The sequence below is a fragment of the Lissotriton helveticus genome, chromosome 5_1, assembly GCF_964261635.1.
Source record: "Lissotriton helveticus chromosome 5_1, aLisHel1.1, whole genome shotgun sequence".
NCBI lineage: Eukaryota > Metazoa > Chordata > Amphibia > Caudata > Salamandridae > Lissotriton > Lissotriton helveticus.
In genome coordinates this window covers 495,861,879-495,889,331 of record NC_136065.1, presented here as the reverse complement: position 1 = coordinate 495,889,331, position 27,453 = coordinate 495,861,879, and the positions used below count along the sequence as shown (strand labels likewise).

The 27,453-nt window shown below is 54.5% G+C and overlaps 1 protein-coding gene across 2 annotated transcripts in view; it reads left to right on the top strand.

Moving 5' to 3' along the window:
* Positions 1–27,453, top strand: part of VPS13D (vacuolar protein sorting 13 homolog D) — a 2,979,414-nt gene that overhangs the window by 2,765,428 nt on the left and 186,533 nt on the right. For both annotated transcript variants that reach the window (XM_078642819.1, XM_078642818.1), the window contains one exon: positions 25,132–25,327. In XM_078642819.1, coding sequence (XP_078498945.1) covers positions 25,132–25,327 — 196 coding nt within the window. The remainder of the gene's footprint in view (positions 1–25,131; positions 25,328–27,453) is intronic.

Genomic DNA, 27,453 nt, shown 5'->3' with positions numbered 1-27,453 from the left:
GGGCCGCTACACCCACTCCCTGTGGGATACGGTCGCGGAGTGTTTGCCGCAATGCCCGCAGGAAGTGCGGGACAAGCTCAACCAGGCCTTGGTTGAGGGCCGGGATGCGGCGAGGTACTCGATCCGGTGTGGTCTTGACACGACCGACTCGCTGGGACGGGCTATGTCCACGACTGTGGCGATTCGGCGCCATGCTTGGCTGAGATCTGCCAACTTCTCACCGGACGTCCAGAATGCCCTCATGGACATGCCATTTGATGGCAGTCGCCTGTTTGGTGACAAGGCGGACCACGCGCTGGAGCGCTTCAAGGACTCCAGGGTCACGGCCAAGTCCTTGGGTCTTTCGACCCAGCGCCAGCAGACGGGTTCGTTTCGCCCCTTTCGTGGCCAAGGAAGGGGCGGTCCCACACGTGCTGCCAGCCACGCGCCGCAGAACGCTCCCCAGCGCGGTGGCGGCCGTGGATTCCGCCGTGGTGGCGGTAGAGGGCAGCGGCGAGGTCAGTCCACACCTCCCCCCGCTGCAGCCTCCAAGTCTTCCTAGTCCGAGCTTTCGGGCTCACGTGACGCCAGTGGGTGGCAGGGTTCGCCATCACCACTCCCGCTGGCGCGCGATTACATCGGACAGGTGGGTGCTGCAGCTCGTCCGAAGGGGCTACTCCCTCCCCTTCGAGTCCACTCCTCCAGCCATGCCACCGCAGAACCACCGTGTGTCGGGGGACCACTTGACACTTCTGCAGGAGGAAGTTACGGCCCTCTTGGCCAAGGGGGCCATCGAGCGCGTTCCTGAGCCAGAAGTAGGGTGTGGTTGCTACTCCCACTACTTTCTGGTGCCCAAGAAGGACAAAGGAGGCCTGCGTCCTATCTTGGACCTACGGAACGTCAACGGCTTCCTCCGGAAGGAGAAGTTCAAGATGTTGACTTTGGCTCAGGTCTTGGCTGCTCTAGACCCACAAGACTGGATGGTAGCGTTGGACTTGCAGGATGCATATTTTCACATCCCCGTCCTGCCGGCCCACCGGCGTTACCTGCGGTTCACGGTAGGCCACGAGCACTTTCAGTTTATCGTGCTCCCATTCGGCCTTACCAGCGCCCCACGGGTGTTCACGAAAGTGATGGCGGTGGTCGCAGCTCATCTGCGCCGGTTAGGGGTTTCAGTCTTCCCTTACCTCGACGACTGGTTGTTGAAGGCGGGCTCGCCCCAGACAGTCGTCCACCACCTCCAGATGACGGCAGACCTCCTGCACGAGCTGGGGTTTTCCATCAACGTGCCGAAATCACACCTGTGTCCCTCTCAAAAGCTCCTTTTCATCGGAGCGGTTCTCGATTCGGCGCAGTTTCGGGTTTATCCTCCGGAACGGCGGGTCCGGGATATTCAGGCTCTGATTCCCATCTTTCAGCCGTTATCCCGGGTTTCGGTCAGGTTGACGCTGCGGCTTCTGGGGCTGATGGCCTCCTGCATCCTTCTGGTGCATCACTCCAGATGGCGGATGCGGGCTCTGCAGTGGGACCTGAAGTTTCAGTGGGCCCAGCATCAGGGCAACCTGTCCGACCATGTCCTGATATCGGAGGGCACTGCGAGACAGTTGCAGTGGTGGCTTACGGACCGCGATTGGGTCAGAGGCAGATCCCTCTCCCTTCCCCAACCCGAGCACGTAGTTGTGACGGACGCGTCCCTCCAGGGCTGGGGAGGCCACTTGGGAGAGGCAGAGATCAGAGGCATCTGGTCTCCGGCGGAGTCCCGGCTCCATATCAACATGTTGGAGCTGCGGGCGATTCGCCTAGCACTGAAGGCATTCCTCCCCTTTGTCAACGGGAGTGTAGTGCAGGTGTTCACGGACAACACCACCGCCATGTGGTACTGCAACAAACAGGGCGGTGTGGGGTCGTGGACCCTTTGCCAGGAGGCTCTGCGTCTCTGGCAATGGCTGGAACGTCAGGGCGTGACTCTGACGGTTCAACACCTGGCAGGTTCTCTGAACGCCAGGGCGGACGAACTCAGCCGTCGGTGCTCGGTGGATCACGAATGGCGTCTGAACTCGGACGTGGCGAGAGGCCTCTTTCAGCAATGGGGAGAGCCTTGGTTAGATCTATTCGCCACAGAAGAGAACGCGCAATGTCATCAGTTCTGCGCGTTGGAGTTTCCAAGACGGCACTCGCTCGGCGACGCCTTTCGGCGCGAGTGGAGTTGCGGTCTGTTGTACGCCTTTCCGCCTATACCACTTCTGCCCAGAGTGCTGAAGAAGATCAGGCGCGACCGGGCCCAAGTTATCCTTGTGGCTCCGGACTGGGCTCGAAGATACTGGTATCCCGAGCTACTCAGCATGACAGTCGGTCCCTCGATCCGCCTGCCCCTTCAGGAGGACCTTCTGTCGCAGCAGCAGGGGACGGTCCTCCACCCGAACCTGTCCAGTCTCCACCTCCATGCTTGGAGATTGAGCGGCGACAGTTGAGGCCATTTGACTTGCCTCCTGAAGTCTGTGATGTAATTCTGGCAGCCAGGCGTCCCTCCACAAAGTCGGTATACGCCTGCCGGTGGAACAGATTTGTGGCATGGTGCACAGCAAAGGCTGTGGATCCCCTTTCTGCCCCTCTGTCTGAGGTTCTCCTCTTCCTTCTTTCCCTTGCCCAGCAGGGCTCTGCTCTGGGCACTATCAAGGGCTATCTTTCTGCCCTTTGCGCCTTCTTGAGGCTACCTGATCAGCCATCTTTATTCAAGTCCCCTGTTGTGTTAAGATTCTTAAAGGGCATCACGCACATGTATCCACCTGCTCTGTTCGTGATGCCTCAGTGGGACTTGAAGCTGGTTCTGACATTCCTGATGTGTGCTCCCTTTGAGCCCCTTTATTCCTGTCCTCTCCGTCTTCTCACTTTAAAGACGGCCTTCCTGGTTGCCATCACCTCTGCCAGGAGAGTGAGTGAGCTCCAGGCTCTTTCTGTTAAACCTCCTTTCCTGTCTGTTCATCCTGACAAGGTGGTTCTTCGGACTAGACCTTCTTTCCTGCCCAAGGTAGTCTCTGCTTTTCACATTGGGCAGTCCATCACCTTGCCCTCCTTCTTCCCGCCTCCGCATCCTTCAAAGGATGAAGAGCGGCTCCATCGTCTGGACCCAAAACGTGCGCTTTCATTTTACATGGATCGCACACGCCAGTTCCGGGTGGATGACCAACTGTTTGTTGGCTACGTGGGTGAGAAGAAGGGAAGGGCGGTACAGAAACGAACCATCTCTCGGTGGGTCGTCCTGTGCATCAAAGCATGCTACTCTTTGGCTCGGAAGGAGCCTCCTGTTGGGCTGAGGGCCCATTCCACTCGGGCTACGGCGGCTTCTACTGCCCTGGGCCGGGGAGTCCCCTTGCAGGACATTTGCCAGGCGGCTACGTGGGCCTCGCTGCACACCTTTGCGAGGCACTACTGCCTGGACAGTCAAGTCCGGAGGGACGGCTTCTTTGGCCGTTCGGTCCTCCAGGACTTTCTGGTGTAGGTTGTATTGGTTCGCAGACCCACCTCCGGGGTTGGTATTGCTGGGGTATCTATTCTAAGGTAAGGAATCTAATACTAACCTGTTTCTTTCAGATGAACAAGTTACTTACCTTCGGTAACGATATATCTGTAAGAAACAGTAGTTAGTATTAGATTCCTTACCGCCCCGCCCATCCTCCCCGTTCTGCGAACTGATACCTAGGGTTAAGGACATCCCTTTCAGGGCCCTAGTTTCAAATGGCACCAGTGTTAGTTCTCACATGGCTCTGCGTGTTCTGGCGCGGAAAAGCTGTGTGCAAAGAACTGACGTCAGCGCGCGGAGGTGGCGTCTATATACTCCAGCGACGTCATCACGGCGCACGACGCCGACGACGCGGAGCCGCAGGGGACGCCTGCAGACGACGCCTACCGACGCGCAGGGGTACTGCTACGCAAAAGTTTCCGGATCCAGACTGACGCCTGGGGATATTCTAAGGTAAGGAATCTAATACTAACTACTGTTTCTTACAGATATATCGTTACCGAAGGTAAGTAACTTGTTCGTCATGTATCCTTTTCAACCCTACGCCCTGGATTGTACAGTGTGTGATCTATTCATGTTTTTTCCCACCCCCCGCTCTCCCCTTCTCTATCACCTTGAGGTCTCTGACCACCCCTCCGCTCCATTGGTTTGAAGTCTAGTGGCTCTGCCACAATTTATAGGTCTCTTATTGGGGATACAACGTCTCTTTCTGGTGACGTCTTGTGGTCAATTGTCCTAGCTCCTGTTTTCCGGACTTGTTGTCCTTCACGGTTGTTGTAGGAAGGTTGATCCCTGACTATGGTTGCCCCCAACTTTTTGCCTGGTGTTTTGCTGGTTTTCTGACTTAGTTGACCTGAGGCCCTGCTGTTCAGGACCTCAGGCCCACTGCTCTCTCTGTAAAATGGATTCCATGTACCTTAGGTACATATCTAAATTGGATACTGAGTCACCTTATCAGTCCCTGTACAGTGTACCTTAGGTACCCAGGGCATAGGTGTACCCAGGGCCTACCAGGGGCTGCAGCATGTATTATGCCACCCCTGGCTGGCCATCCAAATCTGACACAACTGGCTGCTTGACAGCTGGGGCAAGGTGGTGTAATCACCCTTTGCTTTAGATATAGTATACCTATATCTAACCCTAAAATGGACACACAGATCTCCTATCAGTCACTCCTATGGCAGGCCTTAACAATCCTGAAGGCAGAGTGCTTGGAATCGTGTGAGATGGTGCTCTGGCATGAGCTGAGCCTGTCTGCGGCTTTCGGGACCCATCCCTTAGCCGTTTCCATGATATCGCATACCATATACTCTTAAGTGCATTATAATCCTCGCGGTTATATGCCAACTCTGGTATCGCTTTATCAAAACATGTCGAGTAAGGTGTCATACGAATTGGAATACTAACCCCTCGCCAATTCTGGCGACGGGGTTAGCATTCCACCCTTCTAGAGGGACACGACATGTATGTAACCCCTAACCCCGGTTAAAGTCAAACAGAGCCTCAGCTCCACAAAATGGATGCTGCCACCGAGACACAAGTCTGCCCTCCTGCTGCTGGGAGTCCTCCCAGAGCAGGAGATAAGGACAAAGGGTTTCCTGCCAGGGGCGGTGCCAGCACCGTCCCAGACAGGGTTTTGTGTATTGTAGGTAGGCAGGGCTTTAGAGGAAGGTGACTGCCAGTGGCACCCCGGTGCTCACTGTGCATAGGCTGGCTGGAACCAGTTCCAGGGTCACTCCAGACCCTGTGCTGGGGAAAAGCCCGCCAAGGAAGTGGGTGTAACCACCCCCCTCCTAGTCCCACCCATAGGGCAGGACTTAGTCGCGTGCCAGCCCCTTTTTACAGGATAAAGGTAGGAACTGGCCCCCTTCCAAATCAGATCATCTTTGAATCCTGAAACTACTTTCCACGAAAGGAACTCAAGACTTCTTCCTAAGATTTCTCCCTTGTGACTAAGGAGTAGTCACCCTGCATCCGCAGGCACCATCTAAAGAACACTGCGGTCTGCTGCAAGTCCTTCCTCCGGAATCCGACTGCCCAGCTTGACGAAAACCGGCTTCCCTGGCACCTCTGACCTCTACCCACCTCTACAGCCCAGCTGAGAACCGTGGGTGTGACGAGACCTCGAGGGACCGGCCATCTTCAAGACTGCACGACTTCTTTCCAGCAAGCCCGCCGAGTGAATTCCTGGTGAGTGCTTTGGGGTCCGAGAAGCCCCCACCCTGAGCAGCTCCAGCACCGAAGAGCAGCCCCCCAGCATCTCCACGATCTGCGTGGGGCCCTTCTGCTTTTTGCTGCTCACCGCGTTGTTTGGCTACTAGCCCGCTGGCTTGTGGCCTTCCTGACGACGCCCGACGACATTTCTGCTGCTGGTCTGGTTGCTCCAGACTGGCCCTTGCTTCCCTCCATCGGAGAAGTACCCTGGACCCTCCTGGTCCCCCCAAGACGCCATTTTAGGTCCACCGCGTGGGCCTTGCATTTGCCAAGACTTGTTGCCCAATCCTGGGTCCAGCGACGTCGACAGCAAGAACCTTCGTGGGACAGCTCGCACCTCCATCCTGGTCGCCGACAACGCCTCCTGGTCCGAGAGACTGCAGAGCCCAGCAGCGCCCACTCACCTGACTGCGGTGACTTCGCCCGGTGCCATCCTGGTGCCCACTTAATCACTGGCTAGTGATTCAAGAACTTGGTCCCCTCTGCTTTCAGGTTTCCTTCTTCCTTGATCCAGGCTTGGATCCATCGAACTTTTCTTCACTGGTCGCCTGCCAGCAACTTCTTCCTTCCAGGCTCCTGGTCCGGCAACGAGATCCCCGACGTCTTTTCAGACCTATGCAGCTGCAGCCCCTGGGCTAGGTAACTTCGGCACTTCGGTGTCCCAGCATAGCCTCACTATCCTAGGGTCAGGATCCACTGTCGTTTTCTTCCTACCAGGTCGGGTTCGCCCGTGAACACTAACTTTGCCTTTACTAGCCTCCATAGACTTTGTCCCGCATCCCGCGTGAGAGTGCACACTCTGCACCCGAGTCCCCTGGGCCTCCTAGTAGTAATCTAACGATTCCCTAGTCCAGTCCTAGCGATTCCAAAGCCTATTAGAACTGTTACTTACCTGCTAGTAATTCGCATTCCACTTTTAAAGTATATGGTTTTTCGTGCCCCTCGGGCATCTGTGTATAACGTGCTAACTTAAGTATTTTCGTAAGAGTTTTGTTGTGTGCCTAGCACCCTGTCCTCATAAAGAGTACAGGGTTGTTGTGATTCTAATAAATACACTGTTTATTTTCATAACACTTGTGTGGTGTCCTTTCACTGGGTGTTCAAGGGGTAATGTGATGGTAAAACAGCTGGCTTAACACGCCCTCTAGAGTCTTAGCCTTAGACTGCTCGTATCCATGCTACTAGGATAGCTGGTCTATAAGGTTGACTTACAACCAATCATCAATAAGGGTTGTTTGGACTGATATATAGTGATCACTAGAATAGTGAGCACTGCACATCAGGCCAACTTCTCACATTGGTGAGCAGCGGTTGGGATTTGAGCTTGCTGTTGTTTTACCACACATGCCCTAAGAATATCTTGTGAAAGATCACATAAGTACTAAAGGTACATATAACTTAGCTTAGAATACTCTGAGTTCTACTGAACCAGCTGTTGTAGCTCCTAGGGCCTAGCACACCCTAAACTACAACTCTAGCAAGGGATCAGTAGGCAAACATATAGTGTAGGTAAGTGCACCACTTACACCTCACTAGAAAAGCATGTCTACCCAGGGAGATTCTACTGAGACTCCCCTGGTCAGTGTTGACCCTCCACATGTCACTTCAAGATATGCAGCTCTCAGTTTCCATGAGATCAGACAGATCTGTGTCTCCAGAAAACTGAAGCAGGGGTCTAACCCCACCACTTCCTTTCTGATAGGTCTCTTAGAGACATATGATGCCAGAAAGCTTTCTCAGTTACATGAGAACATGCCAGCCTTGGAGGGAACCTCTGGGGATCCAGACCTCCCCAACACTGCTACTGCAGTTGAGGAGGAGGAGGATCAGGAGGAACTCTCTGGGGATGAGGTAGACAAAGGTCTTGAGGTAGTCAGAAGGCTAACCAGGACCAACTTAGACTTACTTGGGCTAGGATCTGGGGGACCCCCAGTACTAACCCGAAGTGGGCCTAACCTTGGAGTTAGGAGAGATAGATCTCTTTCTAGGGACTCCAATAGATCTCTGCACTCTAATGCCTCTTCTCAGGGGAGAAGGAATCCTCCACAGAGGAGATTTACTTCCCCTCAGAGAAAAGAGCATGAAGCTAGAATGAGACAAGCTGAACTGAGGATTGAAAGGGAAGAACTTGCCCTGGCCAAAGAGAAGCTTGCCTTTGCTAGAGAGCAGCAGATGAGTGGGCTAGCTCCCACTGGTGGCAGCAATCTCCCAAGAGATAGAGAGAAGGGTTTAGATACTAAACACCTGACTAAAATAGTGCCCCCCTTTAAGCAAGGGGATGATATCCAGAAATGGATGGCTGCTCTGGAGAGGGCCTGCACTGTGCAGGGCATTCCCCAGAGTCAGTGGGCAGCTATACTGTGGCTCTCCTTTGATGGTAAAGGTAGAGATAAGCTCCTCACTACAAGAGTGGAGGATGCTAACAATTACCAGGTCCTGAAAAATGCACTGGTTGATGGGTTTGGTTTAACCACTGAGCAGTACAGGTTGCTGTTCAGAGACACCCAGAAAACTCAGTCTCAGGACTGGTCTGACTTTGTTGATTGTGCCACTAAGGCTTTGGAAGGCTGGCTACTGGGTAGTAAGGTTACTGATTTCAAGGGATTGTATAATCTAATTATGAGAGAGCAAGTCTTAAATAATTGTCAGAACCAGTTATTACACCAGCACCTGGTAGACTCTGATCTGACCTCTCCACAAGAATTGGGTAAGAGGGCAGACAAATGGGTCAGAACCAGGATTAGGCCCAAGAACCAAGGTGGTGACCAGAAAAAGGAATCAACCAAGCCTCAAGAGAAGGGTGGGAATAAATCTCCAGATCAAAGCACATCAGGGCCCCAAAAATCCTCTGAGGGGGGTGGGTCCCAGAATCCTTCCAATAACCAGAAGAAGCCTTACTGTTATCCCTGTAAACAGGTGGGTCATTTAAAAACTGACAGCAGTTGCCCAAAGAATAACAATAAGGAGAACATACCCCCAAGTAACATTCCCAAGCCTCCTGTTACTACTAGTAGTAATCCCCCAGGTGGTGGGAGTGCCCCCAAGAGTTTGGGTGCATTTACTTTGGGAGTTCCTGGGGACTCTGGCCTAACCAGGTCCCCAAACTTAGATACTCTTGTCTGTGAGACTGGCATGGGGTTTGCCAACTTCACAACTTGTCCCAACACTTTGGGCAAGTACAGACAGGAGCCCCTCATCAATGGTATAAAAGTTGAGGCCTATAGAGATACAGGGGCTAGCATCACTATGGTGACTGAGAGTCTAGTCCCCTCAAGGCAACTTTTACCTGGTGCCACATACCAGGTGACCAATATTGATGGAGTACAGAGAGATCATCCCATGGCAGTGGTCAATCTCAGCTGGGGAGGTGTCACTGGCCACAAGAGAGTGGCAGTGTCACCAAACTTGCCTGTAGATTGCCTACTGGGGAATGATTTAGAGCTCTCAGCCTGGGCTGAAGTTGAGCAAGAAACCCATTCTAAAATGGTAAACACCCATGGTAAGGTTAGTGGGGCAGTGATAGCCACAGCCCCAGTCCAAGATGTCCTCCCTGAACAGGTCAGGAAGGTTGTGCCAGTCACAACCCAATCCCAGGCAACTTCCTTCCCAGAACAGGTTGTCAAGGCTGTCATGGTAACAGCCCACACCCAAACTGAGCCCCCTCCTGAAAAGGTTGGGAGAGTTGTTATGGCCACAGCTCAAACTCAGACAGATGACAGTGTTGTGAAGCCTGAAACTATGGATCACTCCACTCAGACAGAGAGTATTGAGGAGGAAGAGAAATCTCCCTCCCACCAGACTTTAGGAAAGGATCAGCCTCCTCAGGGAACTGATCTGACCCCTTGTGAAGAAACTGCCACAGAGGTAGTCAGGCCTAGCCTGGCAGAACCCCTGATGTCAGTGGACCCTTCCAAGGTGGGACCCAGTCTGGAGCAGGTAACCTGCCCCTCTCTACCCTGCCTCAGTCAGCCCAGGGCTGTAGAGGTCAGGGAGGCCAGTGTTGGACCCCAAAGGGCCCCCTGTCCAAAAGAATTCCCCAATCAACAGATTAAGGGCACTGAAGCTAGTAATCCTAGCCAAGTGAAAATAAAACACACTCCTGAGGGATCCCCCTTAAAATTAGTTAGGGACCTCCCCCAGATGGACACTGCTGGGCACAGCCAAACTTGGGACCTGAGGGCCCCAGACCTGACCTGTCCCTCCAGTAAGCCAAACAGAGGGACCCAACCTCCAGCTGTAGGTAGCCAGAGGTTGACCCTGAGAGCCCAAAACAACTCAGTCTTGGAAAGAAAGGCCTCTAGGGTGGAAAATGATTGGAGGAAGCTGAGCCCAAAATTAGTGGAGCCTCACTTCAGTACTCCATTTCAGCACCAGCCTTTTTCTTTGACAAAACACACCACAGGTAGAGATTCCCTATGGTGGAGACCCTCAGACACCCTTAGGGTGAGGGATTGCTTAGTGGACCATGACATAGGGGGTAACCATGCCAGTGCTGGTACTTCCTTAAATGGCCACTTAGGCAATATAGGCTTACCTGGACAAGGATAGCCGTATCTCCTTTCGTTTGGGGGGGGGTTATGTAGGAAGGTTGATCCCTGACTATGGTTGCCCCCAACTTTTTGCCTGGTGTTTTGCTGGTTTTCTGACTTAGTTGACCTGAGGCCCTGCTGTTCAGGACCTCAGGCCCACTGCTCTCTCTGTAAAATGGATTCCATGTACCTTAGGTACATATCTAAATTGGATACTGAGTCACCTTATCAGTGCCTGTACAGTGTACCTTAGGTACCCAGGGCATAGGTGTACCCAGGGCCTACCAGGGGCTGCAGCATGTATTATGCCACCCCTGGCTGGCCATCCAAATCTGACACAACTGGCTGCTTGACAGCTGGGGCAAGGTGGTGTAATCACCCTTTGCTTTAGATATAGTATACCTATATCTAACCCTAAAATGGACACACAGATCTCCTATCAGTCACTCCTATGGCAGGCCTTAACAATCCTGAAGGCAGAGTGCTTGGAATCGTGTGAGATGGTGCTCTGGCATGAGCTGAGCCTGTCTGCGGCTTTCGGGACCCATCCCTTAGCCGTTTCCATGATATCGCATACCATATACTCTTAAGTGCATTATAATCCTCGCGGTTATATGCCAACTCTGGTATCGCTTTATCAAAACATGTCGAGTAAGGTGTCATACGAATTGGAATACTAACCCCTCGCCAATTCTGGCGACGGGGTTAGCATTCCACCCTTCTAGAGGGACACGACATGTATGTAACCCCTAACCCCGGTTAAAGTCAAACAGAGCCTCAGCTCCACAAAATGGATGCTGCCACCGAGACACAAGTCTGCCCTCCTGCTGCTGGGAGTCCTCCCAGAGCAGGAGATAAGGACAAAGGGTTTCCTGCCAGGGGCGGTGCCAGCACCGTCCCAGACAGGGTTTTGTGTATTGTAGGTAGGCAGGGCTTTAGAGGAAGGTGACTGCCAGTGGCACCCCGGTGCTCACTGTGCATAGGCTGGCTGGAACCAGTTCCAGGGTCACTCCAGACCCTGTGCTGGGGAAAAGCCCGCCAAGGAAGTGGGTGTAACCACCCCCCTCCTAGTCCCACCCATAGGGCAGGACTTAGTCGCGTGCCAGCCCCTTTTTACAGGATAAAGGTAGGAACTGGCCCCCTTCCAAATCAGATCATCTTTGAATCCTGAAACTACTTTCCACGAAAGGAACTCAAGACTTCTTCCTAAGATTTCTCCCTTGTGACTAAGGAGTAGTCACCCTGCATCCGCAGGCACCATCTAAAGAACACTGCGGTCTGCTGCAAGTCCTTCCTCCGGAATCCGACTGCCCAGCTCGACGAAAACCGGCTTCCCTGGCACCTCTGACCTCTACCCACCTCTACAGCCCAGCTGAGAACCGTGGGTGTGACGAGACCTCGAGGGACCGGCCATCTTCAAGACTGCACGACTTCTTTCCAGCAAGCCCGCCGAGTGAATTCCTGGTGAGTGCTTTGGGGTCCGAGAAGCCCCCACCCTGAGCAGCTCCAGCACCGAAGAGCAGCCCCCCAGCATCTCCACGATCTGCGTGGGGCCCTTCTGCTTTTTGCTGCTCACCGCGTTGTTTGGCTACTAGCCCGCTGGCTTGTGGCCTTCCTGACGACGCCCGACGACATTTCTGCTGCTGGTCTGGTTGCTCCAGACTGGCCCTTGCTTCCCTCCATCGGAGAAGTACCCTGGACCCTCCTGGTCCCCCCAAGACGCCATTTTAGGTCCACCGCGTGGGCCTTGCATTTGCCAAGACTTGTTGCCCAATCCTGGGTCCAGCGACGTCGACAGCAAGAACCTTCGTGGGACAGCTCGCACCTCCATCCTGGTCGCCGACAACGCCTCCTGGTCCGAGAGACTGCAGAGCCCAGCAGCGCCCACTCACCTGACTGCGGTGACTTCGCCCGGTGCCATCCTGGTGCCCACTTAATCACTGGCTAGTGATTCAAGAACTTGGTCCCCTCTGCTTTCAGGTTTCCTTCTTCCTTGATCCAGGCTTGGATCCATCGAACTTTTCTTCACTGGTCGCCTGCCAGCAACTTCTTCCTTCCAGGCTCCTGGTCCGGCAACGAGATCCCCGACGTCTTTTCAGACCTATGCAGCTGCAGCCCCTGGGCTAGGTAACTTCGGCACTTCGGTGTCCCAGCATAGCCTCACTATCCTAGGGTCAGGATCCACTGTCGTTTTCTTCCTACCAGGTCGGGTTCGCCCGTGAACACTAACTTTGCCTTTACTAGCCTCCATAGACTTTGTCCCGCATCCCGCGTGAGAGTGCACACTCTGCACCCGAGTCCCCTGGGCCTCCTAGTAGTAATCTAACGATTCCCTAGTCCAGTCCTAGCGATTCCAAAGCCTATTAGAACTGTTACTTACCTGCTAGTAATTCGCATTCCACTTTTAAAGTATATGGTTTTTCGTGCCCCTCGGGCATCTGTGTATAACGTGCTAACTTAAGTATTTTCGTAAGAGTTTTGTTGTGTGCCTAGCACCCTGTCCTCATAAAGAGTACAGGGTTGTTGTGATTCTAATAAATACACTGTTTATTTTCATAACACTTGTGTGGTGTCCTTTCACTGGGTGTTCAAGGGGTAATGTGATGGTAAAACAGCTGGCTTAACACGCCCTCTAGAGTCTTAGCCTTAGACTGCTCGTATCCATGCTACTAGGATAGCTGGTCTATAAGGTTGACTTACAACCAATCATCAATAAGGGTTGTTTGGACTGATATATAGTGATCACTAGAATAGTGAGCACTGCACATCAGGCCAACTTCTCACAGTTGTACATTATGGTTGCTGACTTTCTGTCGTCTGCCATGATGTTGTTTACATTCTCATCTACCCCCAAGGGTGGTTGGCCTTCACATTTGCGGAGTTGCTTCTCAGAGCGTTGCTCTGCTCTTTCCCTTAACTCGTTTTCAATATACAGTGCCTGGCACTGTCCTTTATGGTGCTGTGTTTCACTGTTCCATGTCTTCCCCTTTTTCATCATTTTCGCACACCTTTCTCATATTCTAACAGTTTTTTTCTTTTACCCCAACTTCACGGAGGCAGTGCAGGCTGCCAGAAGGGACTCCGGGCCTGGCAAGCATTTGTTCTCTATAGAAAAAGAGAGGGACTCCTTAAGAAAGTCAGGGGAAATAGGGTGCTAAACCAAAGAAAAAAACACAATTCCCATGACTTTTAGTATTAAATCTTTTTATTAAAAGATCAGCTTGTAAATAGATAATAGAACATTTCGCATGTCAAAAAGCATGCAATACATAAGAATTTGAGATAGAAGCACTGACATGCATGGCTAGGGAGCCCAGTAGCCCTACGGGGCCCTCCCCCCTCTTGGCCGAACCGTAGCGTCGAGCCTTTATTAATAAGACGAAACCAATACAAGATCCAACCCCCAGCCCCCCCCCCACTACACCACCCCGCCTACCCTCCCACCTCCCCCGTTCCAGGTCCAAAGTCCCCCAACAGCCACACTTCCTACCACTCCAGAGCCTCTCACGCATCGACTCGTGACAAGCGTAACAGACGCAAATATCTGGGGCATGTCACATGAATTCTGTAGCCAATAGGGACAGGAATGGCTGCCATAGTTCCGCATACTTGGACCCCTCCCTGCTTTAATTAACGATAACTTTTCCATGCCAAGGACCGACCAGAGGCGATGCAGCCAACCCTGGAATGTGGGGATATGTGGAGTGCGCCAAAAAGCCAGCACGTTCTGAACTGCAGAGCCCAGGGCAATAGCAATCGATGTGCCCCTACGCGATTTCAGCGGGTAGGTGAGAGCATTAGGTAAACCTAAGAGGACATAGGCAGGGAACCTAGGAATCTCTGTATCAAAGTTTGCGTCTACCTCGTCGAGGACCGTCTTCCAATACCCCTGAATCTGGGCGCAGTCCCACAACAAACTGACTAACGTACCCCTCTCACCACATCCCCGCCAACAGGAGGCCTCCCTCGTGTGATCCATTTCGTGTAACCTCTCTGGCGTGTAATACCAGTATGTCGCTAATTTAGTGAATGTGTCTGTCAACCTCATATGGTGAGCTGAGTGCCTTGCTCGGTAGTAGATACCCTCCCATTCCTTGTTACTTAGCACCCGTCCCAGCTCCCTCTCCCAGCGGGCCCTACCCGAGTTATACACGCGGGAGATCCGATCTAATAGCATGCGGTATAAGTCCGAGATGAGCCGTTTGTCCGCCGTCCGCGTAATTAGCCAGTACTCATAAGAACTGAGCTTCCGGTTCTGCCCCCTCCCTTACCTGAGCGTTGAGCGCCCAATGACGTACCTGCAAATAACGAAGCTGTTCCGTCTCCGGCAGGCCATATTCCTGTCGTAGAGTCTCGAAGGGAGCTATCCCCTCCCCTGTATACAGGTGAAACAGAAATCTACACCCAGCCGTGCGCCACCTAGCAAAGACCTGGGTGTCAAGACCCGGTCCAAAATCAGGGTTTTCTATCAACAGCGTAAGTGGGGACGGGAATGTTGTCAGCTCGTGCTTCGTACTGGTCTGATCCCAAATTTCCAAGGGGACTCTCGTGATAAACGAGGCGTACAAGTTGGGAGGTTGGTGCTGTTTGCGGAGGAAAAGGACCTCCTCTTGCGGGCGGCCCACTACTGCCTGGTCTTGAAAGAGCCAGTGTTTTTCTCACTCCCACCTGCTTCACTCCACCAAAGTCCGGAGTTGAACCGCTTGATAATACAGCGTCAGATCCGGGAGACCCAAACCACCCTTCTCCGGCGGCAGCATGGCCAACCTGAGCTTCCATCTCGGACGTTTTCCGTTCCATATAAATTGGGCGAGTTCCGACTGAGCTTGGCGGATCCAGCCCTCGGAAGGATGGAGCGGGATAGCGCGAAATATGTACAGGATTTGCGGAAGACCGGTAATTTTTATGGCAGCTACTCTGCCCAGCCAGGACAGCGGGAGATGCCGTTTTCTGCCCAATTCCGATCGGAGTGTCTGACGAAGCCTGGCGTCATTGATACGCAGTGTGACCGCCAGCTGAATACCCAGGTATGGGACTGCCTTTGATGCTCATCGGAAGGGAAAGTGCTCCTGCAAGTAGGCCAGTGTGCGCCCATTAAGCGAAAGGTCCAGAGCTACCGATTTCGTCATATTAACCTTAAAACCCGCCGCACCAGCAAACGTTTCTAGGATCTCCGTACAAGCCGGCAAGGAGGTGCTGGGAGCGGCAAGGGAGAGAAGGACATCGTCTGCGTATAGGCTAATTGTGTGCACGTACGCACCAAACTTAATCCCCTGTACTCTCTGATCTGTTCTCATTGCCTTCGCCAACGCCTCCATATAAAGCGCAAATAACAAAGGCGATAGCGGACACCCCTGCCGTGTCCCCCGTTCAATGGGGAAACGGGGCGAGGAGCACCTGTTGACTCTTACTGTCGCCGTGGGAAAGGTGTAACAGTTCAGGACCCAGGTTCGAAACTTCAATCCTATCCCCGCTTTTATCAGGACTTGCTCCAGATAAGGCCAGTGGACCCGGTCGAACGCCTTTTCGGCGTCAATTGCAAGCATCATGTATTCCCCTAATGTCCGCATGGCCTTCTCTATCAGGTGTAGAGCCCTCTTAGTGTTGTCGACCGTTTATCTGAAAGAAACAGGTTAGTATTAGATTCCTTACCTTAGAATATCCCCAGGCGTCAGTCTGGATCCGGAAACTTTTGCGTAGCAGTACCCCTGCGCGTCGGTAGGCGTCGTCTGCAGGCGTCCCCTGCGGCTCCGCGTCGTCGGCGTCGTGCGCCGTGATGACGTCGCTGGAGTATATAGACGCCGCCTCCGCGCGCTGACGTCAGTTCTTCTTTTTTCCGCGCCAGTTAGCGCAGATCCGAAGAGCAGTACTCCGGTCTTTTGACCAAGTTTTTTGTGATTGATCTTTACGGTGCCGGTAGGATGCCCGGTTTCAAGAGTTGTGACGAGTGCGACCGCATGATGTCGGTCACCGACCACCATCGACTCTGCCTCCGGTGTCTGGGCGCGGACCACGACGTGGAGTCCTGCGTCGACTGTCGGGCCTTGACTGGAAAAGCTAGGCGGGAGCGGTCCCGCAAGCTTCTCGAACTCCGGTTGTCGGCCCCGCGTCGAGAGCGGTCCCGGTCCGGTCGGAGGTCGAGGGAGCGGTCGAGGGAGCGGTCGCGGAGCCGCCATGGGCGCTCCGGGAGTCGCCACCATTCCTCCGGCTCGTCAGGTAAGCACAAGAAGTCGGGGCGTCGCCATCGCACCCCCGACTCCCCCCGACGCCCGCGTGCCGCGGCCGGGGGCTCGGGTGGCCCCACCCCCGCGGTCCCGCATGGGTCGCCGACGCCGTCTGCCCCACACCTGTCGGTCCCTGGGGAAGGCGCGTCGCGTGAGGAGATCGAGGCCTTCCTCATTGCTATGAGGGCGAGGTCTTCTCCGGCGGGGCCTTCGGCGCCTGCGGGCCCGTCGGTCCCGTCTGGGGGCCCGAGCGGTTCGGGTGCTCCTGCCCCGGCGCCGCCGGTGGCTCCGGCCCCGGCGCCGCTGGTTCCCTCTGGTTCGTCGCCGGCTGGTCTCCCGGCCTCTCCGGCGTCGGTTCCTGTGGGCCAGCCCATGGTACCGCCCCCGCGTGGTGCAGCGACTCCGCCGTCGGCTCCGGCCGGCGTCGGGTCCCCGGCACCGACGCCGCGCGGCGCCACCCCCCTTTCCTCCCCGACTCCGGACTCGGAGCCGGACCGGCGTCGGCCGACGCCGGACCCGACGCCGATGGGGCCTGTTGACCCCGATGTCTATATCGTCGACCCAGAATATGGGTATGACGAGGAGGAGTATGGAGAGGGTTGGGAGGGGTCTGAGGACCCTCTATCCCGTGCCTGCCAGTACGATGTGGACTGGGTAGGTGATCTGGGTGATGCCAGTGGCCTGGACGAGTCGCCCAACCCTGGGTTTGTCTCTCCGTCCCCTGTGGCGTCCGAGGCGGGTGCTGCCTATTCGGTGGTCCTGATGAGGGCTGCCAAGGCCTTACACCTTGAGCTCCCCGTCGCGAAGGTCAAACCGAATATCCTGACGGAAGTTTTTAAACCGCAGTCATGCCCCCAGGAGCCTCTGCTGCCGTTTAATGAGGCCCTGACGGATGTCCTTCTGGGCACCTGGTCCAGGCCCGCCTCTGGTGCGCCGGTTGACCGGAACGTTGCCAGGCGTCACCGTCCCTGCGCGGACGACCCTGCCTTCCTGTCCACCCATCCCTCCCCGGAGAGTCTGGTGATCCAGGCCTCCACTTCGCAGTCCGCATTTCCGTCGGCTCCGCCCGACCGGGAATCAAAGAGGTACGACCAATTCGGAAAGAAAGTGTTTTCCTCTTTGAGTGCTGGGCTGCGGTCTTGTAACACCGCGTGCCTCTTGGGCCGCTACACCCACTCCCTGTGGGATACGGTCGAGGAGTGTTTGCCGCAATGCCCCCAGGAAGTGCGGGACAAGCTCACCCGGGCCTTTGTTGAAGGCCGGGATGCGGCGCGGTACTCGATCCGTTGTGGTCTGGACACCACGGACTCACTGGGACGGGCCATGTCCACTACGGTGGCGATTCGTCGCCATGCCTGGCTGAGATCTGCCAACTTCTCACCAGACGTCCAAAATACGCTTATGGACATGCCATTTGATGGCAGTCGCCTATTTGGTGACAAAGCGGACCACGCGCTGGAGCGCTTCAAGGACTCCAGGGTCACGGCCAAGTCCTTGGGTCTCTCGACCCAGACCCAGCGCCAGCAGACGGGTTCGTTTCGGCCCTTTCGTGGCCAAGGGAGAGGAGGTCCCACACGTGCTGCCAGCCACGCGGCGCAGAGCGCTCCCCAGCGCGGTGGCGCCCGTGGTTTCCGCCGTGGTGGCGGTAGAGGCCAGCGTCGTGGTCAGTCCACGCCTCCCTCCGCTGCGGCATCCAAGCCTTCCTAGTCCGAGCTTTCGGGCTCACGTGACGCCAGTGGGTGGCAGGGTTCGCCATCACCACTCCCGCTGGCGCGCGATAACATCGGACAGGTGGGTGCTGCAGCTTGTCCGAAGGGGCTATGCCCTCCCCTTCGAGTCCACTCCTCCAGCCATGCCACCGCAGAACCACCGTGTGTCGGGGGACCACTTGACACTTCTGCAGGAGGAAGTTACGGCCCTCTTGGCCAAGGGGGCCATCGAGCGCGTTCCTGGGCCAGAAGTAGGGTGTGGTTGCTACTCCCACTACTTTCTGGTACCCAAGAAGGACAAGGGAGGCCTGCGTCCTATCTTGGATCTACGGAACGTCAACGGCTTCCTCCGGAAGGAGAAGTTCAAGATGTTGACTTTGGCTCAGGTCTTGGCTGCTCTAGACCCACAAGACTGGATGGTAGCGTTGGACTTGCAGGATGCGTACTTTCACATCCCCGTCCTGCCGGCCCACCGGCGTTACCTGCGGTTCACGGTAGGCCACGAGCATTTTCAGTTTATCGTGCTCCCATTCGGCCTTACCAGCGCCCCACGGGTGTTCACGAAAGTGATGGCGGTGGTCGCAGCTCATCTGCGCCGGTTAGGGGTTTCAGTCTTCCCCTACCTCGACGACTGGCTGTTGAAGGCGGGCTCGCCCCAGACAGTCGTCCACCACCTTCAGATGACGGCAGACCTCCTGCACGAGTTGGGGTTTTCCATCAATGTGCCGAAATCACACCTGTGTCCCTCTCAAAAGCTCCTTTTCATCGGAGCGGTTCTCGACTCGGCGCAGTTTCGGGTTTATCCCCCGGAACGGCGGGTCCGGGATATTCAGGCTCTGATTCCCATCTTTCAGCCGTTATCCCGGGTTTCGGTCAGGTTGACGCTGCGGCTTCTGGGGCTGATGGCCTCCTGCATCCTTCTGGTGCATCACGCCAGATGGCGGATGCGGGCTCTGCAGTGGGACCTGAAGTTTCAGTGGGCCCAGCATCAGGGCAACCTATCCGACCATGTCCTGATCTCGGAGGGCACTGCGAGACAGTTGCAGTGGTGGCTTACAGACCGCGATTGGGTCAGGGGCAGATCCCTCTCCCTTCCCCAGCCGGAGCACGTGGTTGTGACGGACGCGTCCCTCCAAGGCTGGGGTGGCCACTTGGGAGAGGCGGAGATCAGAGGCCTCTGGTCTCCGGCGGAGTCCCGGCTCCATATCAACATGTTGGAGCTGCGGGCGATTCGCCTGGCACTGAAGGCATTCCTCCCCTTTGTCAACGGGAGTGTAGTGCAGGTGTTCACGGACAACACCACCGCCATGTGGTACTGCAACAAACAGGGCGGTGTGGGGTCGTGGACCCTTTGCCAAGAGGCTCTGCGCCTCTGGCAATGGCTGGAACGTCAGGGCGTGACTCTGTCGGTTCAACACCTGGCAGGTTCTCTGAACGCCAGGGCGGACGAACTCAGCCGTCGGTGCTCGGTGGATCACGAATGGCGTCTGAACTCGGATGTGGCGAGAGGCCTCTTTCAGCAATGGGGAGAGCCTTGGTTAGATCTATTCGCCACAGAAGAGAACGCGCAATGTCATCAGTTCTGCGCGTTGGAGTTTCCAAGACGGCACTCGCTCGGCGACGCCTTTCGGCGCGAGTGGAGTTGCGGTCTGTTGTACGCCTTTCCGCCTATACCACTTCTGCCCAGAGTGCTGAAGAAGATCAGGCGCGACCGGGCCCAAGTTATCCTTGTGGCTCCGGACTGGGCTCGAAGGTACTGGTATCCCGAGCTACTCAGCATGACAGTCGGTCCCTCGATCCGCCTGCCCCTTCAGGAGGACCTTCTGTCGCAGCAGCAGGGGACGGTCCTCCACCCGAACCTGTCCAGTCTCCACCTCCATGCGTGGAGATTGAGCGGCGACAGTTGAGGCCATTTGACTTGCCTCCTGAAGTCTGTGATGTCATTCTGGCAGCCAGGCGTCCCTCCACAAAGTCGGTATACGCCTGCCGGTGGAACAGATTTGTGGCATGGTGCACAGCAAAGGCTGTGGATCCCCTTTCTGCCCCTCTGTCTGAGGTTCTCCTCTTCCTCCTTTCCCTTGCCCAGCAGGGCTCTGCCCTGGGCACTATCAAGGGCTATCTTTCTGCCCTTTCCGCCTTCTTGAGGCTACCTGATCAGCCATCTTTGTTCAAGTCCCCTATTGTGTTAAGATTCTTAAAGGGCATCACGCACATGTATCCTCCAACTCCGTTCGTGATGCCTCAGTGGGACTTGAACCTGGTTTTGACTTTCCTGATGTGCGCTCCCTTTGAGCCCCTTCATTCCTGTCCTCTCCGTCTTCTCACCTTAAAGACGGCCTTCCTGGTAGCCATCACCTCTGCCAGGAGAGTGAGTGAGCTCCAGGCTCTTTCTATTCAACCTCCTTTCTTGTCTGTTCATCCTGATAAGGTGGTTCTTCGGACTAGACCTTCTTTCCTGCCCAAGGTAGTCTCTGCTTTTCACATTGGGCAGTCCATCACCTTGCCCTCCTTCTTCCCGCCTCCGCATCCTTCAAAGGATGAAGAGCGGCTCCATCGTCTGGACCCAAAACGTGCGCTTTCATTCTATATGGATCGCACACGCCAGTTCCGGGTGGATGACCAACTGTTTGTTGGCTACGTGGGTGAGAAGAAGGGAAGGGCGGTACAGAAACGGACCATCTCTCGGTGGGTCGTCCTGTGCATCAAAGCATGCTACTCTTTGGCTCGGAAGGAGCCTCCTGTTGGGCTGCGGGCCCATTCCACTCGGGCCACGGCGGCTACTACTGCCCTGGGCCGGGGAGTCCCTTTGCAGGACATTTGCCAGGCGGCCACGTGGGCCTCGCTGCACACCTTTGCGAGGCACTACTGCCTGGACAGTCAAGTCCGGAGGGATGGCTTCTTTGGCCGTTCGGTCCTCCAGGACTTTCTGGTGTAGGTTGTATTGGTTCGCAGACCCACCACCGGGGTTGGTATTGCTGGGGTATCTATTCTAAGGTAAGGAATCTAATACTAACCTGTTTCTTTCAGATGAACAAGTTACTTACCTTCGGTAACGATATATCTGTAAGAAACAGTAGTTAGTATTAGATTCCTTACCGCCCCGCCCGTCCTCCCCGTTCTGCGAACTGATACCTAGGGTTAAGGACATCCCTTTCAGGGCCCTAGTTTCAAATGGCACCAGTGTTGGTTCTCACATGGCTCTGCGTGTTCTGGCGCGGAAAAGCTGTGTGCAAAGAACTGACGTCAGCGCGCGGAGGCGGCGTCTATATACTCCAGCGACGTCATCACGGCGCACGACGCCGACGACGCGGAGCCGCAGGGGACGCCTGCAGACGACGCCTACCGACGCGCAGGGGTACTGCTACGCAAAAGTTTCCGGATCCAGACTGACGCCTGGGGATATTCTAAGGTAAGGAATCTAATACTAACTACTGTTTCTTACAGATATATCGTTACCGAAGGTAAGTAACTTGTTCGTCGCTCCGGGACGAACCCCGCCTGATCTGGCTCGATCAACCCCTGCATGAGCGGTGCCAGCCGCGCTGCCAGGATTCTAGTGTAGATCTTGAGATCGACATTAAGGAGAGAAATGGGGCGATAGGCTCCGCACTGTGTGCGATCCTTTCCTGGCTTAGGGATGACGGATATGGTGGCGTCTAATAGGTCGCGCGGGATGGAGCCGGACTCCTCGAATGAGTTAAAGAGGGCCGTCAATAACGGTGCTATCTGTGAACAGAATGTTTTGTAGAAAATTGCCGTAGGCCGTCCAGCCCCGGTGCTTTGGCCAATTTAGGGCGCAAGATAGCCGAAATCACCTCTTCGGGCCGAATCCTGCTATCCAGGTGCTCTGCTTGGTCTTTCGACAAGGCAGGAAGCGTAACGGACTCTAGAAAAGCCTCGCCGTCAGCGGGATCAAGCCGCACCCCCGCATAGAGGGAGGTATAAAAATCGCTAAAAGCCTTTGCTATGGCGCTGTCGTCGGTGACCCACACCCCGTCCCGTGTGGTAATCTCTTGCACCATCTGACGCTGTTGAGTTTCCCGGAGTGCACGCCCCAGCAGGCGCCCGTCCTTTGGTGCATTTGTTCTAGCGCTCTTGTCCGCAGCGTGAGTTCCTCGCGTTTGCGAGCCCTCTCTGAATTTTCCGCCGCCGAGACCGCGATAAACTCGCCGCGCAGTACCGCCTTGAGCGCCGCCCAATGTGTTGCTAATGAGGTGTCCGAGGTGTGATTATGTGATAAGTAGTCTGTAATGGACCCTTTAATTTTCTCCACAGTTTCCTTACGGTGAAGCAACGTGTCTCGCAGCCTCCAGCAGCGGGCAGTCCTAGTCACAGGAGGGAGTGAGAACACCACTGACAATGGTGCATGGTCGGAGAGCGCCGCAGCACCTATCTCTACCTCTTGTCGCAAGCGCCTGAAGGGATGTGGAGGATAAAAAGTAGTCCAGCCTTGCATAGGTTTTATGGGCATTAGAGTAATAGGATTATTCCCTGACTCCTGGATGAAAGCTGTACCAAAGATCTACCATCCCCATCTCCTCCATTCTAGCCAGCCCCCCCCCCCCCCGCCACCCAGATAAAGTTCATGCATGCGTGGAGCGCTGCCCTGACCTGTCCAGTAAATTGTCAAATACCAAGTTTAGATCTCCCCCTTCCAATATATGCCTATCCGGTGTCGCGGCTACCTCACTGAGCGCTTGGTGAAAAAATCTCTCGTGACCCTCATTAGGAGCATAGATGGAGCTAACTGTAAAGAAAGTGTCACCTAGGGAAAATCTGTAGGAGAGGAGTCTCCCTCGTAATTCGGCCGCTTTCTGCACCACCCTCCCCCTAAAGTGCTGGGCTACCAGTATCGCCACCCCCGCAGTCTTAGTGGGGCCTGAAGAGAAGAACTGAAACAGGAAGCTGCGCGATTTCATCCTAAGGCAGTCCTTGGTCAACAGATGCGTTTCCTGAAGAAGGCAAATATCAGCCTTTGAATTTTCCATGAACAAGAGGACTGCCCTCCGTTTCACGGGGTTGTTTAGGCCTCGGACATTCAAGGTGAGTAAATGCAATTCAGTCGCTGTCATAGATCACTACCAACCTTGAACCATCTGTGTCCCAACGCAATGACTCTCCTATGAGGCGCCTAATTTCAGGGGATTGACCACTCTGCCAAGGGACACCCCCCTCACTCCGACAATCAAACTGCAGGATCTTCACCCCTCCACACACACCCAAGCATTCGTGGACCTGGAACCCCCCCCCCCCCTAAATGTACCCCTGATAACTTTTGGCAAAGAAAGAATGGTTCCCCCCCCAACAGTAAAAACAAAAGCAACAACCTTGTCCATCATCCTGAGGTGATTGGTAGAAAGCAACACTGGGGTAGTCTGTCAGATCGGAAAATACCCTCCCTCCGACAGCATACTGCATAGTGAACATGAGACCCAGCCATGACGACTCTTCTCAGAGCTCAGCTAGGATGAGGCGCCTCGGCACCCGATGACACTACCTCCACTGCTGCCCGCTGCCCATCCTTGATCTCTGCAGCTGGTGGCCTCCGGATCCGACGTCGTCTAGTCTGTTGCCGCCAGCGAGGTTTACCATCGTCCATCTCCGTTGTGGATCCTTCCATTTCTTCTGTCTCAGCAGGTGGGTCCAGGCCCAATAGACGACAGGCTTCTTTTAAGGACCGCAGTTGGTGCAGTTTATTGTCCTTTTTGAAGCTCAAACGGAAGGGATGACCCCAACTGTAGGAGATGTTTTGTTGCTGAAGAAAAGTCGTAACAACACAAGATGATAACTTATCTCTTCCGGCATATGCAACAGACTGCACCTGTGACTACTCCGGAAACACAAGAGGCTTGGAATGCAGACCTAGCATACACCCTGTCGGATGCACAATGGTCGTTTTGTTGCATACAATTAGAGATGTCTCCGAATTACTGATTGCGCTTCATTCATTTCAAATTCTTACATAGATTATACCGCACACCAGCATAGCTATGCAGGATGGGCCTGATTCCCAACTCCCGATGCCAACGCTGTCACGCACCATAATCAGATTTTATCTACCATGCATGGCACTGTCCTACCATTACAGCCTACTGGGGCGAGGTCTTTTGCACACTAGAAGGGATCACGGGTTGCCTATCGCATTGTCATCCTTACTAGGGCTGTTGGGTATGTGGGTGAGGTCGCCCGGGAGGTTCGAAAACTGGTTGGTTATTTCTCCTATTAGCGAAACGTCAGGCAGCTATGCACAGCGTGCTCCTAGATCCAAAGATCGGCTCACAGACATTGCCTATTGCCAAGAACAATTGACTGCATATTGGGATCCTCAGCCGCAAAGTAGATGCCCTCTTTTTCTATGGGAACCGTTTACAACTTACCTCTGACTTCAAGACTCCAGATCTGCTGTAACACCTGTAGACACATCACTTCTTGACTTAGATAAGGCTAGGTCACATAATCTCAACCTTGCACCTCTGGATGTCTATGACAACGAGAAAGCTGTTGGACACAGAGGAAGCAATTCCGGGGATATGTTGGGAGGTGGAATGCTGGGAACTACATAGAATCTGGCAGGAGAACATGTCCTCTGAGGTCGCCTAACTGTACAATGTTACTGCAATGGATCACCTCAGCAGTGTATTGTTACCGATTGTGCATGATTATGACACGTACATGTAAATGGCCATGCAATGTTTAATTAATAAAAATATAATACAAAAATAAATAAAGCCATCTGAACTATGAATAGTAATGTTAACATTCAGTTTGCATGAGCAAATTTAACATATGAGTAATATGCTACTTTGCACACCTAATATTTCTTCATGCCTTCAAGCCCCCACAATCTTATTGTTCTCTCATCATTTGTAGTTGGCTAGTTTGGATTATATATCTATTGGAAAAATGGTACTTGATTTGACACCTCACACTACGTAGTTTCTTGTCTTGTTTGACAGGCATTATTGGTGGATTTACCAGTGTGTTCACCTCGACAGTAGAAGGGGTCAAAACTGAAGGAGGAGTCAGTGGCTTTATATCGGGCCTTGGTAAAGGGCTAGTTGGAACTGTAACTAAACCAGTAGCTGGAGCTCTGGATTTTGCTTCAGAAACAGCTCAAGCTGTGAGGGATACGGCAACGCTCAGTGGGCAAAGGTCAGTAATTTTAATATTTATAATTGAGGATTCGGTATGTCACATTTTAGTGCTATATTGACCATTTTGTTAAATCTTCTTGTTCTAGTGTATTGAATTGAAGAAGTACAGAAATATTCTTTTATCCACCCTTCAAGTCTGACGTGCTCTTTCAGTTATAATGGGTTTAATTTGTGAGCGATCTTTCATCATTTGTGTGTTTGTATCACAGTTCGAGATGGGCTGAGCAAACGAACACCACTGCTGTGTTTGAAATGTGATTGGTTTATAGCATATACTCCGTAAACTACAGAATAAACCTCCTTAGTGTATCTTTCATGGTGTGGACTTTGGACTTAATATTGGGGATGAGGATGTTCTGAACTGCATCCTGAGTGTCCCTCAGAAAAATACCAGGAACCCTAAGTTTATTATCTGAAAGAAACAGGTTAGCATTAGATTCCTTACCTTAGAATATCCCCAGGCGTCAGACTGGATCCATTAATTTTTGCGTAGCAGTACCCTTGCGCGTCGGTAGGCGTCGTCTGCGGCTCCGCGTCCGTCGTCGGCGCCGTGATGACGTCGTCGGAGTACTTAGACGCCGCCTCCGCGTGCTGACGTCAGTTCTTCTTTTTTCCGCGCCAGCAGCGCAGATCTGGGAAAAGTGGTACCTTAGTCAATTTTTGACTAAAACTTTTACGATCCTTTTTTGATCATTTTTCGAGTCTTCGACTCCGAACGGTGCCGGTAGGGATGCCAGGTTTTAAGCCTTGTGAGGATTGCGACCGACTGATGCCGGTCACCGACCCTCACTGTCGGTGTCTCCACTGTCTCGGCGTCGATCATGACGACAAGACCTGCTCCGACTGCCGGGCCCTGACTTCGAAAGCTAGGCGGGAGTGGTCCCGCAAGCGACTCGAGCTCCGGCAGTCGGCCCCTCGCCGCGAAAGGTCCCGGTCCGGACGGAGGTCGAGGGACCGGTCGCGGGATCGGAGCCACCATAGCTCCGGGAGTCGACATCACTCCTCAGGGTCGAAGTCTTCAGGTAAGCACAAGAAGTCGAAGAGACGTCATCGCTCTTCCGACTCCCCCCAACGCTCGCGCGACGCGGCCGGGGGTTCGGGTGACACTGCCCACGCGGCTCCGTCGGAGTCGCGGGCGTCGTGTCCGGCCCCACACCCTCCGGTCCCTGGGCCGCACGCGACGCCGGAGGAGATCGAATGTTTCCTCATGGCCATGAGGTCTCTCACTCCTCCAACGGGCTCCGCAGCGCCTTCGGGCCCAGCGGACCCGTCTGGGGGCCCTAGCAGGTCGGGGGCTTCGGCCCCGACGGCGCCTTCAGCTCGGCACCGCAGGGCCCCACTGGATCCGCTTCTGGATCAGGGTCGTCGCCGGTTGACCTAACGGCCTCACCGGCGCCGGTCCCTCAGGTGTCACCTCCGGCGCCGTCTTCGGGCGGCGCCATCCCCGATGCCTCCCTCGATCCGGTTCTGGAGCAGCGCCGCTCTCGACGTCGTTTGGAGAGTTTCACTTCTATGAGCCGGCCCCATCATTTGACAACCCTGAGTATCAGGAGATGGGTGATGAGGAGAATTGGGAGGGGTCTGAGGACCCTCTGACAGGGAAGTGTCAGTCCCAGGAGGACTGGACAGGTAGACTTGGGGGTGCCAGTGGTATGGACACCTCGCCAGACACTGGTTTTGTCTCACCTCCTACCGTGGCTTCGGAGGAGGGGGCAACCTACAGTGTGGTGTTGATGAGGGCTGCCAAGGCCTTGGGCCCCCCGTCGCGGCCATGAGGACTAACCTCCCCATGAGGTCCTTAAACCGCAGTCAAGCTCGGCAGAGCCTCTGCTGCCCTTTAATGAGGCCTTGACCGACGTTCTTCTGGGCACTTGGTCCAAGCCCGCTACGGGTTCGCCCGTAGATAGGAACGTGGCCAGACGCCACCGCCCATCCCCGGGCGACCCATGTTTCCTGTCCACCCATCCCACCCCCGAGAGCCTGGTCATCCAGGCCTCCAATTCCCAGACCGCATTCCCGTCGGCGCCGCCCGACAGGGAATCCAAGAGGTACGAGCAGTACGGTAAAAAGATCTTCTCGTCCCTTAGTCTGGGTCTGCGGTCTTCCAATACCGCATGCCTCTTG